This window comes from Babylonia areolata, chromosome 29 (genome assembly GCF_041734735.1).
Source record: "Babylonia areolata isolate BAREFJ2019XMU chromosome 29, ASM4173473v1, whole genome shotgun sequence".
NCBI classification, from domain to species: domain Eukaryota; kingdom Metazoa; phylum Mollusca; class Gastropoda; order Neogastropoda; family Buccinidae; genus Babylonia; species Babylonia areolata.
In genome coordinates, this window is record NC_134904.1 from 11,676,955 (window position 1) to 11,691,579 (window position 14,625).

A 14,625-nucleotide genomic window follows, 5' to 3' on the forward strand; every position below is an offset into this window, starting at 1 on the left:
TAGGGTGTGTGTGTATGGGGGGGGGGGGTGTATGGGGTGTGTGTGTAGGGGGTGTATATGGTGTGTGTGAGTGTAGGGTGTGTGTATGGGGTGTGTGAGTGTAGTGTCTGTGTGCAGGGTGTGTGAGTGTATAGTGTGTGTGTGTAGGGTGTGAGCGTAGGGTGTGTGTATAGGGTGTGAGCGTAGGGTGTGTGTTTATGGGGTGTGTGTGCAGGGTGTGTGAGTGTATAGTGTGTGTGTGTGTGGGGGGGGGGGTGAGAGAGTAGGGTGTGTGTGAAGGGTGTGAGTGTAGGGTGTGTATGTAGGGTGTGAGCGTAGGGTGTGTGTTTATGGGGTGTGTTTGTAGGGTGTGTGAGTGTATAGTGTGTGTGTTTAGGGTGAGAGCGTAGGGTGTGTGTGAAGGGTGTGAGCGTAGGGTGTGTGTGTAGGGTGTGAGCGTAGGGTGTGTGTTTATGGGGTGTGTGTGTAGGGTGTATAGTGTGTATGTGTGTTTGTGTAGGGTGTGTGTGTTGGATGAGTGTGTGTGGGGAGGGTGTGTGTGGGAAGGGAGTGTGAGTAGGGTGTGTGTGTATGGTTTGTGTACAGGGTGTGTGTGTGTAGGGTGTGTGTGTAGAGTGTGTGTGTAAGTTGTGTGGTTGTTTGTGTTTTAATCTGTTAGGGTGGGGGGATGGGTGGGTATTTGTATGTGAGAATCTGTATGTGTATTAATGTTATTGTGTTGGAATCTTGTGTGTGTGGTGGGTGGGGTGGTTATTGGTGTGGAATTGGGGTTGCTTTTTGTGTGTGAATCTGTGTGTTGTTGGTTGTGTGTGAATCTGTGTGTGCGAGTGTACGGTGTGTGTGTGTGTGTGTGTGTGTGTGTGTGTGTGTGTGTGTGTGTGTGTGACTGAGGCCTTATAGAAAGACACAGGAAATGAATGATGAGCACCTAAAGGCATCTCTCAGTCACCAAGCTCTACTTGGGTGGGCCTGTAGTACAAATGACTCCAAAAATGACTAACAAAAAAAAAAAAAGAAAAAAAAAGAGCATTTATAGCTTGGTCTCCTACTGAGGATTGGTGCTATAAAGGCACCCACACCAATCAATCAATCATTCAATCACTCAATCAATCAACCTACAAACTAAGCAGGGTTTGTGCGTCATGCGTTACCCCGAGGACACAGCCAGGTGCCCTCCATACAATACACTGTTCCCACACCAGGAGCGATACAAACACCAGAAGCCACAACTGGTATCCATTATCCATGCTGCTAACAAATACATCAGTCACATCAAAGGGCATGAGAAAATTTCGTGATGTTTTTTTTGGGTTTTTTTATCTGTTTTTTTGGTTGTTTTTCTTTTTGTTGTTGTTGTTTTCTATTTCTGTATGTGTCTTTGTGGGTCCGCATGTGTGTGTGTATGTGTTTGCGCGCGTGCACACGTGTGTGTGTGTTTGCGTGTGTGTGTGTGTGTGTCTGTTTGTGCATGTGTGTGTGTGTATGCTTGTGTGTGTATGTGTGTGTGTGTGTCAAAGAGAGAGATAGTGTGTGTTTGTGTGTGTGTGTGAGAGAGAAAGAAAGAGAGAGAGAGGGATACATATATATGTATGTATGTGTGTGTGTGTGTGTGTATAAATGTGTACACAAACACAAAACATTAGAAATAAAATGATGACAGTGGTATGTACATATAATTATATACAAGTATGAAACATTAGAAATAAAGTGACAAACATAGCGTGTAAAGGTATACACAAACACAAAATGCAAGAAAAAAAAAGTGAGGATGGCATTATGCAACTTTGGTGTACCCAAACACCAGATGTTAGAAATGAGGTGATGTGAAACGTCAGAAACAAAATGACATGAAATGTTAGAAATAGTAACGTGAAATGGTTGAAATAGTGACATGAAGCATTAAGGAAATAAAGTGACATGAAACATTAGAAATGACATGAAACATTTGAAATAAAGTGACATGAAACGGCAGGAACAAAACAACATGAAACGTTAGAAATATAGTGACATAAAACATTAGAAATAAAGTGACATTAAGCGTTAGAAATGATGTGAAACATTCAAAACAAAAGCAACTTGAAATGTTAGAAATCAAGTGACGTGAGGCGGGTGCAGTAGCCGAGTGGTTAAGCCGTTGGACTTTTAATCTGAGGGTCCCAGGTTCAAATCTCTGTAACGGCGCCTTGGTGGGTAAAGGGTGGAGATTTTTCCCATCTCCCAGGCCAACATAAGTGCAGACCTGCTCGTGTCTGAACCCCCAGTCATGTGTATACGTTAAGCAGAAGATCAAATGCGCATGTTATAGATCCTGTAACCCATGTCAGCGTTCGGTGGGTTATGGAAACAAGAACATACCCAGCATGCACACCCCCCAAATTGGGCTGCCTACATAGCAGGATAAGAACAGTCCTACACGTAAAAGCCCACTCGTGTACATACGAGTGAACGTAGGAGTTGCAGGCCCATGGAAGAAGAAGAGAAGTGACAAGAAACATTAGAAATAAAGCGACCACTGTTTTGCCCACAGATCCTGTACGACATTGAAGCTGTGGACACGCTCAAGTGGCTGGCGAGCACGCCCAACTCCACTGCCTCCCGACTGGCCGGCCAGGCGCTGAGGATCCTGGGAGAGGAGGTTCCCCACAAGCTGTCGCAGCAGGTGCCCCTGTGGACCACAGAGGATGTGATTCAGTGGGTCAGCCAGGTGGGTGCAGGGTGTGTTGGTGGGGCCTGGGTGGCTTGGTTGGTTTTGTGTGGATGCGAAGCGTACGTTTGTTTGCCTGTCTGCGCCGTCTGTCTTGATTTTGAATGTGTCTGTGTGTGTGTGTGTGTGCTGTGCATAGGTGCATTTATCATTTGGTTTGCTTGTTTGTTTATGAGTGTGTGCGTGCTCAAACTTATTTGCAGATATGTACGCTGCTTGTGGTTTATTCTTTCATGGATGATATAGTTCACAGACCTTGCTAAATTTGCAGATGTTTGTGAAAATAATGATTTAAGATCTGTTAAAAAAGCGCTATAGATTCATACAGAATCATCATGAAAGTCTTATATTTCTCCAGAGCACTTTAATGTGAATGTACCATGTGAAATCATGCTAAACATTCTGCTACGTTTTTTTTTTTCTCTATAAAGGAGTACATGCAAACAGTGAGCTGAAACGTTGTACCAGATAGTCATCAGAACAGATTGCTGCCTTAGTTGCACTGAGAAAAGACTTGTTGGAGGGACATGGTGGCGGTCTACACTCTAGGGGGTACGGTGACTCAGTCTGGATCCACAACCGAGCTATTATTGTCATCAGTAAGAGGCTCAGTAGGTGGTGTCCTAAGTATGTTAGATCAGAACAGGTACAATCGAACACCACTGAAGTGACTCAGCAGCATTGCAGGGTCTCCTTTGGTGTGTGGCCTTCTGACAGCCTAATGTCAATGGTTGTCTGTGGACTGCAGACACTGTGACTGCAACAGACAAACCAGGGTGTGGCTGTGTACGGGGGACTCAAAATGAGTGGCCTGGAAGTAATGTGAATGAAACAGAACAGATGATGGGACAGAAAAAAAGAAAGGAAAAAAAAAAGAAACAAGAGAGGCAAGGCCTTCAAGACTCACTTGTGATACACTTTTAAAAAAAAATCCAAGCTTTTGATGTATTGAGTATAATTTCAAAATGTAATGTTTAAGATGAGAAAGATCAGTTTTAAAGCAAATTAACTCCCCTAACATTACAGAGTAATTTCCCTTTTTTTACTATCTGCACCAAAACGTTTGCAAAATAAATAAAACTTCCATGCTTAGCAAAAGGAGTTCCTGTTTGAACAAAAAATGATAATAATGACTGCTCTAGCTGTTGGGTCAGAATATCAGATCAAAGTGCCAAATTTAGAGAATACAAAAAATATAAATATAACAGTAAATGCAGTTTGCATATAATTAGGCTTCATTCTTTTTTTCTTTTTCTTTTTTGTGCCCATCCCAGAGGCGCAATATTGTTTTAAACAAGATGACTGGAAAGAACTGAATTTTTCCTATTTTTATGCCTAATTTGGTGTCAACTGACAAAGTATTTGCAGAGAAAATGTCAATGTTAAAGTTTACCATGGACACACAGACACACACACACACACACAGACAACCGAACACCAGGTTAAAACATACTCACTTTGTTTACACAAGTGAGTCAAAAATTGTACATTAAAAAAAATTAAATCATTTTATCTTATTAATTCTTTTCTTCTTTTTTTTTTATATATAGATTTTTTGCTGCCCCACCATCTGCACCATTTCAGTGGCATTACTCCCACAGTATTCATTCCAAGTTCCACACACATGGCCACACCCGGATTTTTTAATTGATCACTTAACATGTATTGCCAGCGTCTCTTGATGATTTCTGTTGTTTTGAAGAGTAAATTTGTAATGTGTATATGGTTCAGAAGATTTTTTTTTTTTTTAAAAGAACTAAAAATCAGAAAGAAGCTTGTTTTCTTGATCAAGATCAAATGGCAAAGCATTGTTTATTTTCAGTTAGAGAAGAGCACCATTCTGGCTGGAAAAAAAAAAGAGAATGAGTGAGAGAGAAATGAGAAAGAGAGATCTTTAGAAGATAAACTCAGCATGTGTTCCATGTTTATCTCAGTGTCAGCATGGACCATACCTGCCAGAGGGAGAGAGAGAGAGAGAGAGTGTATGTGTATGTGTGTGTGCCTGCATGTGTTTGAAGGTTCGGTTGGGTGATAAGCACAGAAGTATGTAGCAAGTGAGGTGAACAAAATTCACCTCTCTGTCACTGTGTGTGTGTGTCTCTCTCTCTCTGTATCTCTTTCTCTCTGTCTGTCTCTCTCTGTCTTTCTCCCCACATACTCTCTCTTTGTATCAGTTGAAAACCTAATGATTGTTGTTGTTTTTTTTACAGAGAACTAGGGTAGATTTTTTTTAACTCATCAGTGAAATGTATGAAACACTGACTTGAACTTACTAGAATGGAAGACCATTTCAGAATGCCTTTCAAGCCTTACAAGTTATTACGAACCTCGACGGGCGCAATAGCCGAGTGGTTAAAGCGTTGGACTGTCCATCTGAGGGTCCCGGGTTCGAATCACGGTGACGGCGCCTGGTGGGTAAAGGGTGGAGATTTTTACGATCTCCCAGGTCAACATATGTGCAGACCTGCTAGTGCCTGAACCCCCTTCGTGTGTATATGCAAGCAGAAGATCAAATACGCACGTTAAAGATCCTGTAATCCATGTCAGCGTTCGGTGGGTTATGGAAACAAGAACATACCCAGCATGCACATCCCCGAAAACGGAGTATGGCTGCCTACATGGTGGGGTAAAAACGGTCATACACGTAAAAGCCCACTCGTGTGCATACGAGTGAACGCAAAAGAAGAAGAAGAATTACAAACCTCACATGATGGTGCTCTGTATCAGCCTGTTTCAGTTCCAGTTTCTCAAGGAAGCCGAAGCGTCACTGCGTTTGAACAAATCCATGTATGCTGCACCACATCTGGTAGACAAATGCCTGACTAGCAACATAACCCAAGGCACTTAGGCCTTGAGTGCATGCATGTTTATTTGTATACCTATCAGAGTGGATTTATTCTACAGAATTATGCCAGAGGACAAGCCATAGTCACCATGTGTTCTTTTTCAATGCACCAAGTGCATCCTGCACACAGGACCTCGTTTTTGACTCACTTGTTTAAACAAAGTGAGTTTGTGTTTTAACCCGTGTTCAGTTGTCTTTGTGTATCTGTGTGTCCGTGGTAAACTTTAACATTGACATTTTCTCTGCAAATACTTTGTCAGTTGACACCAAATTAGGCATAAAAATAGGAAAAATTCAGCTCTTTTGCTAAGCATGGAAGTTTTATTTATTTTGCAAACGTTTTGGTGCAGATAGTAAAAAAAGGAAATTACTCTGTAATTAATGCTAGGGGACTTAATTTGCCACAAGTGAGTCTTGTTTTTTGTTGCTGTAGTTTTTGTTTTGTTGTTTTTTTGGTTTGTTTTTGTTTTTTTGTTGGTTTTTTTGTTGGTTTTTTTCCCATCTGAATGACTAGACGCTCAGTTTGATTTTTCCAGTCAAACTTGGGAGAAAGGGCGGGAGCGGGAATCACACCCAGGCCTCCATGGACACTGTATTGGCAGATGAGCATCTCAACTCACTCAGTACGGCCAGTCCTCTCTTCTCCTCTACACAGACCCCTCGGATGTCCAGTGGGTGTCTGAATGACCCAACCTTTAGCTTCCGTCGTCAGAATTGTGGTATTTTTTGTCAGCATTCACCTCTTCAGTATAAGAGCCTTCCGCTTGCAATATTTTGATGATGGTAATTGGGGTGAAACGCTGTTAACGTCGTCTCTTTCGCCGTTCATATGGAGAGAGTTAACCGTTGTGCCACCTTCTTCCCTGCCTGTCAGTGATGAAGCAGACATAGGGATCAGTCAAGCCTTGATGTCACACCTGTTGGCTGGAATAATTACTTAGTGGAGTCATTTATCAGCCTTTGGTCAGTCACATTTTGGTACTGACCAGCTTGCAAGTTTGCAGGGTTTAACCCTTTCACTGCAAGTCAATTTAGAGTACAAAATTCCCTTGTGGTATATACACAGAAAAGACCGTGGCTAAGAATAGCAGGAAATTCCCCCTGCGATGTATAGAAAATATGGTCTGTCCTACCACCAAACACTAAGAGCAGTAGGTTCATGGATAACAGACCAGTGAACGGTCACCTTTCAGTGACATGGGTCCTCTACCACGCCTGTGCATAAATGCGAGCTTGGCGGTGAAAAGGGTTAATGGAGTGGAGTTGTCGCCTGGTGGTAATGCGTTCCACCTTGGAAGTGAGAGAATCTCAGCATGCGAGATTGAATCCTGGTCGTTTCAGATGAGACGGTAAACCTAGGTCCCATGTGTAGCATGCACTTCACGCACATAACAAAAGAAACTGTGGCAACAAGGGAGTTGTCCCTGGCAAAATTCGATATAAAATCCGCTTTGATAGTAAAACAAATACACTTGCAAACAGGAAACACGAAGAAAACAGGTGACAACGCTCTCTCAGTGGTGAGAGCGGTCTTGTCAATACACAGAGGTATATGTTGTGACAACCACAGTGATACAATTCAATAATGATAGGGGGGGGGGGGGGGGGGGCACATCCGTGCACACAGCATTCATTTTATTTGGATGGAGGAGTGGGGATGGGAAAAAAGAAAGCAAAAAAAAAGAAAGCAAGAACATTATTAGTTAGAGAACTGCAGTGGCCCCTGTTAAATTTTCAGTGTGAATACAAAGCTGCAGTTCTTGCCTATCGCTGTTGAGGTTCACTTCCACAGTAACTGTCTGCTTCACTGTCCATAAACCCACTCTCCCTGAACTCTTTGGTTTTTTTTCCAGTGAAAAGCTCTTAAAACTTCCAAAACATGATTTAGCTCCTTGAGTGTGCCCCCAGGACTGAAATTTCCATCCCCTTACAGAGTGCAAAAAAAAACAAAAAAAGAACAAAAAAACAACAGAAAAAGTGCCCCAGGTCTGGAATTTCTGTCCGCATCATTGTAGGAATTTTCCTATCACAGTTTCATAAAATACTTGTGAAATTGCCGTAACTGGATCACTGGTGTGTTCATTTTCCTTTCAGAAAAGTTCAGGAGATGTTTAAACTTTCTTTTTGTAGTTGCATGCTATTTTTTTTTTTTATTATTATAACACACTCCCACACACCCTCACCCCCCCACACACACACCCCACCACAACTCCCATGACCAATTATCCCTTGGCAAATAATTATCACTGAGCATAAGATAGGTTTGGCACTGAAGGGGTTAAAGTAAGACAGTTGTGGAACATGGTTTTAGTTTCCTCAGTGCTCCAGAAAATCTGGATCTAACTCCCATCCAGTCTGTGTAGCACTCCAACTCAAGAGTGAATCTTAAAGTTAATGTCAAGACATATTTTGTTTTGCCAAGCATTTCACCAGCAATGTTATTGGCTGTGTTTTTGTGCGGACGGATGTTTATGAGTGTGCATGCTGTGAGTGCATGAGCTGTGTGAGAGGAGACTTTGTAGTCCACATTGAGTCTCAGTACACAAGATTTATAAATAAAAAAGAAATTACTTTCTTCTTCTTCTTGTCAGTGTGCATTCCCCCCCCCCCCCCCCCCCCACCTCCCCAACAACATTTTGTCAGTGACAATCCCCTTGTAGTTGTATATCTGTGGGTTCTTTTCTGTGTCACTGAGTGTATGGTGCAGATGGGTCCTTCGTTTATTGTCTGATCCAAAACACTAGCATGCTGACCACCACACAAGTTCGAGTGGAGGGGGGGCTGGGAAGGTTGGGGGGGGGGATGGGTGGGGGGGTTCTGGTCTGTATGTGGGACTGGAAACTGTTCTAGCATGGACACTCACTCCTAGTTGCAGCTCAGTTTTAGTTTCTGAGGGAGGCGTTACAGTGTTTGGATAAATCCATATATATGCTACGCCACATCTACTAGGCAGATGCCTGACAGCTGTATAACCCATCGCATGTGTCAGGCCTTGTGTGCTTGCCTATATATATATATATATATATTTGTGTACCTATCAGAGTGGATTTCATCGCAAGAATTTTGCCAGAGGACAACACTCTTGTCACCCATGGAATCTTTTTCAGTGTGCCAAGTGCATGCTGCACCCAGGGCCTGGGTTTATTGTTCTCATGCAGATGACTAGATGCTCAGGTTTGATTTTCCAGTCTTCTTCTTCTTCTGCGTTCACTCGTATGCACACGAGTGGGCTTTTACGTGTATGACCGCTTTTACCCCGCCATGTGGGCAGCCATACTCCGTTTTCGGGGGTGTGCATGCTGGGTATGTTCTTGTTTCCATAACCCACCGAACGCTGACATGGATTACAGGATCTTTAACGTGCGTGTTTGATCTTCTGCTCGCATATACACACGAAGGGGGTTCAGGCACTAAGCAGGTCTGCACATATGTTGACCTGGGAGATTGTTAAAATCTCCACCCTTTACCCACCAGGCGCTGTCACCGTGATTCGAACCCGGGACCCTCAGATTGAAAGTCCAACACTTTAACCACTCGGCTATTGCGCCCGTCAATTTTCCAGTCAAACTTGGGGAAAAAGGACAAGAGCAAGTTGGGTTTTTTTTGGTTTTTTTTAATTTTTAACCCAGACCCTCTTGGACATCGTATTGGCAGATAAACTTCTTCACCATTCTGCCACCTTCCTTACTTTCTCAAGGAGCACATTATTACAAGGCCGCTGTGCTGCCTCTCTTGAACAAACAGTGGCAAACAACAGCAACAAAAACAGCAGTAGCAGCTCTAGCAAAGGAAGTGGTCATGCAATAATGATACCTACAGCAATAACAATGATAACTGAGCAGAGATGGACTGTTGATGGGTCCATGAATTTTTTATCGGGGAGGAAAGTAGTACTTTATTCATTTGGGCCAAATGGCTTTCATCCATAAATTTGTGAGACACATCCGTGTGCACATGCATGCACACATGCTCACACACACACACACACACACACACATGCTCACATGCATGCACACACATGCACACATAAAGATACACACACACACACACACACACACACACACACACACACACACACACACACACACATGCTCACATGCATGTGCACACATGCACACATAAAGATACACACTCACACACACACACACACACACACACACACACACACACACACACACACATGTTCACAGGCATGCACACACATGTGCACATAAACACACACACACACACACACACACACACACACACACACACTTGTTCACATGCATGCACACACATGTGCACATAAACACACACACACACACACACACACACACACCACACACACACACACACACACACACACACACACACACACACACACACACACACACACACACACACACACACACACACTCACACATGCACAAACACACACACACACACACACACACACACACACACACACACACACACACACACACTTGTTCACATGCATGCACACACATGTGCACATAAACACACACACACACACACACACACAGACCACACATGCACAAACGCATGCACACACACACACACACACACACACACACACACGCAGAGTTTATAAGTTCAGCATTCTGTCATGGTCCAGACAAAAGATGTCACCACAAGGCCCCCCACACCACCTAAATCTGATTCATCATTCGTTTTTACCTCCACGTTTTTTACACATATTTGTGTATTTATTAATTTATTGATTTCATTATTGTTGTTATTCATCTTATTATTCATATCATTTGTTTCCTATATTTTGTTTTATTTCATTTATTTATTCATATATTTATCTATTTGTTCATTTATGTATTTGTTTTGTTTTTATTGACTTTTGATTTACCATATCATTAATTCAGTTACTTATTTATCTTTTTTTTTTTTTTTAATCTGTTTATCAGATTTTACTTCATTTCGTTTTATCTGTCGTCAAGGCCTGACTAAACAGGTTGGTTTACATTGTGAGTCAGGCATTTGTTCAGCAGATGTGGTGTAGCGTATATGGAGTTGTCCGAACACAGTTACGCCTCCTTTGGTAACTGAACATGTGTTTCAGCAGATTTTAACCCCTGCGTTAGGCACAACATGTTCTAAAGGTATAGGTGGAAGTTAAGGAGAAAATGAAGCATCTTCCTATAGTCCTGAAAGGTTTGGCAGCAACACACACACACACAATAATCCGATCACCTTGTTAACCTTGAGGTGGGGTTTGTAGATTACAAGGAAGGCTTTAATCAGATGACCCTGTGTTCCATCAAGTGGTGTTTAGAGACTACCAGGAGGGCTTTAATCAGATGACTGTGTGTCCCTTCAGGTGGGGTTTGGAGACTACAAGGAGGGCTTTAATCAGATGACTGTGTGTCCCTCCAGGTGGGGTTTGGAGACTACAAGGAGGGCTTTAATCAGATGACTGTGTGTCCCTTCAGGTGGGGTTTGTAGACTACAAGGAGGGCTTTAATCAGATGACTGTGTGTCCCTCCAGGTGGGGTTTGGAGACTACAACTGCAAGGAGGACTTTAATCAGATGACTGTGTGTCCCTTCAGGTGGGATTTGGAGACTACAAGGAGGGCTTTAATCAGATGACTGTGTGTCCCTCCAGGTGGGGTTTGGAGACTACAAGGAGGACTTTAATCAGATGACCGTGTGTCCCTCCAGGTGGGGTTTGGAGACTACAAGGAGGGCTTTCAGGCCTGCCAGGTGGACGGAGACTTACTACTGAGGCTGACGGAACCAGAGCTCCTGGACAGCATTGACATGGGCTGTGCCATCACACGCAAAAGGTATTATATTTCATTGTATTGCATTGCATTGTATTGCATTGTAATGTATTGTATTGCATTGTATTGTATTGCATTTCATTGAATTGTAATGTATTGTATAGTGTTGCATTGTAATGTATTGCATTGTATTGTAATGTAATTTAGTGTGTTACATTGTAATGTACTGTATTGTATTGTGCTGTATTATATAGCTCTTTTTTTGTCACAACAGATTTCTCTGTGTGGAATTCGAGCTGCTCTCTCCAGGCAGGGAGAGCACGTCACTACACTGAGAGCGCCACACTTTTTGTTTTTTTTTTTTTATATTGTTTTCTGCCTGCAATTTTATTTTCTTTCCAAGGGCACTGTGTGTGGACTTTGGGGGGAAGTCTTGTTCTTTAACTCACTCAGTACGGCCAGTCCTCTCTTCTCCTCTACACAGATCCCTCGGATGTCCAGTAGGTGTCTCAATGACCCAACCTTTAGCTTCCGTCGTCAGAATTGTGGTATTCTTTGTCAACATTCACCTCTTCAGTATAAGAGCCTTCTGCTTGCAATATTTTGATGGTGGTAATTGGGGTGAAACGCTGTTGACGTCGTCTCTTTTGCCGTTCGTATGGAGAGAGTTAAAGATAACTTTTTTTCGTATAATCTGGGGGCCTGGGCTCAGGTGGAAATAATTACCGTTCTTTTTAGATTGACTTTCTTCATGTATTCTGATGGCCTGGGCTCAGGTGAAAATAATGATTGTTCTTTTCAGACAAACTTTCTGTGTGTGTCCTAGGGGCCTGGGAACAGTATATTCCATGAAAGTATTTTAAGTTTCCAAATCAGTTTCGGCTGTCTTTTGATGGCATCTGATAAAGAAAGCATTGTAGAGAATTTGTCCATTTACATATATAAAGCATTAAAGTTAAGATCAATAATGATATCATAATTCCTTTGATGATTGTTTCGCCTTGTGCACTTGCATGTTTAATAATGTTGTATACTGCACCCCTTCATGAGGGGCAATGGCCTATATGAATAAATCATCCGAATCCGAATCCTAGGGGCCTGGGCTCAGGTGAAATGATAATCATTCTTTTCTTGTCAACTTTCTTCATGTATTATGTGGGCATTTGGCTTAGGCGAAAATAATAATTGTTTCTTTTCAGATAGACCTTCTCTGTGTATTCTGGGCACCTGGGCTAGGTGAAATAGTTACTGTTCTTTTCAGATCAGTTTTCTTTGTGCATTCCAGGGTCCTGGGCTAAGGTGAAATGATTATTGTTCTTTTCAGACAGACTTTCTTCATGTATTCTTTAGGCCTCAATCAGGTGAAATGATTTGTTGTTCTTTTCAGATAGACTTTCTTCATGTATTCTTTGGGCCTCGATCAGGTGAAATGATTATTGTTCTTTTCAGACAGACTTTCTTCATGTATTCTTTGGGCCTAGATCAGGTGAAATGATTATTGTTCTTTTCAGATAGACCTTCTTCATGTATTCTTTGGGCCTCGATCAGGTGAAATGATTATTGTTCTTTTCAGATAGACTTTCTTCATGTATTCTTTGGGCCTCGATCAGGTGAAATGATTATTGTTCTTTTCAGATAGACTTTCTTCATGTATTCTTTGGGCCTCGATCAGGTGAAATGATTATTGTTCTTTTCAGACAGACTTTCTTCCTGTATTCTTTGGGCCTCGATCAGGTGAAATGATTATTGTTCTTTTCAGATAGACCTTCTTCATGTATTCTTTGGGCCTCGATCAGGTAAAATGATTATTGTTCGTTTCAGATAGACTTTCTTCATGTATTCTTTGGGCCTCGATCAGGTGAAATGATTATTGTTCTTTTCAGATAGACTTTCTTCATGTATTCTTTGGGCCTCGATCAGGTGAAATGATTATTGTTCTTTTCAGAAGGACTTTCTTCATGTATTCTTTGGGCCTCGATCAGGTGAAATGATTATTGTTCTTTTCAGATAGACCTTCTTCATGTATTCTTTGGGCCTCGATCAGGTGAAATGATTATTGTTCTTTTCAGAAGGACTTTCTTCATGTATTCTTTGGGCCTCGATCAGGTGAAATGATTATTGTTCTTTTCAGATAGACTTTCTTCATGTATTCTTTGAGTCTGCACTCAGGTAATTTTTTTTTTTTTTTTTCATTTCAAACTTGCAAGATTCCTGAGAGAGCTGAGGGACCTGAAGATCTCAGCAGACTACACGTCATGTGACCCGACCAAGCTCGGCGATTGGCTGGTGGAGGTGGGGCCGGAGTTTGCACAGTACACCTACCAGATGATCCAGGCGGGCGTGGACAAGCAGACGCTGCGCACCTTGAGCCAGGAGCACCTGTCTGGGGACTGCAACATCGGCAACGGCATCCACCGCATGAAGATCCTGGGCAAGATTGAAGGTGGGTATCAGCTGGGTGGGATGGGAGGGTGACGGGGGGCGGTGGGGGTGGGCGAGGGGGTGGGAGCGGGGGGGAAGAACTGTCTCCCCGCTCTGATATGTATGTACAAGTGTGTGTGTGTGTGTGCGTGTATCGCTGTCGGTTGTTTCTTCATTATAAGTATGATAAGATTTAGAAAAATATTGTTCTTATTATTATCATAATTTTTGTTTTCATTGTTGTTGTTGTTGTTATTATATTATTATTGTTGTTGGTTGTTATTATTATGGTAAATACTATTAGTATTAGTATTATTTCCTCAATGCCTGACGATGAGATTTGGGTTATATTGCTGATGAGGCATCTGCTTAGCAGATGTGGTGCAGTGTGTATGGATTAGCCTGAATGCAATGACGCCTCCCTGAAAAACTGAACTGAACTCGACTGAACTTGTGTGTGTGTGTGTGTGTGTGTGTGTAGTGTGTGTGTGTGACTGAAGCCGTACTGATTGACGCAGAAAACGAAAGATGAGCACTTAAGGCTGCTGCCATTCAGCTCTAACCAGATAGGCAGCCTGTTGTATAGTCTCTGACCAAAGATAGGTGTTTTATAAGTATCAATTAGAATAACAACACTGATAATGACAAGAGAGAAGAAGAAGAAGATTGTAACTGGCTGTAAAAAAAGAGTGAAAATGTTTTCAGGAAAAAAAAAATGGAAAAGGTATGTGTATTTTCCTGTGCAAGATTGAAAGTATGACAGTTCACCAAAAAAGAGCAGTGAGCATGTATTCTGAAATAAAAAAAAAAAGAAAGAAAGAAGTAGAGGTATTTGTATTTGATAAGAAGACCTTGAGTAGTGGTCAGGATAATTGTCATTTGGATGAGATGATAAACCAAGTACCCATGTGCAGCATGCACT

The 14,625-nt window shown here is 42.1% G+C and overlaps 1 protein-coding gene across 1 annotated transcript in view; it reads left to right on the plus strand.

The window, feature by feature from the left end:
* The window catches only part of LOC143274742 (NAD(+) hydrolase SARM1-like), an 86,008-nt gene that overhangs the window by 56,050 nt on the left and 15,333 nt on the right, over positions 1-14,625 (plus strand). The window contains 3 exon segments of the mRNA XM_076578651.1: positions 2,528-2,704; positions 11,221-11,345; positions 13,490-13,725. Coding sequence (XP_076434766.1) covers positions 2,528-2,704; positions 11,221-11,345; positions 13,490-13,725 — 538 coding nt within the window.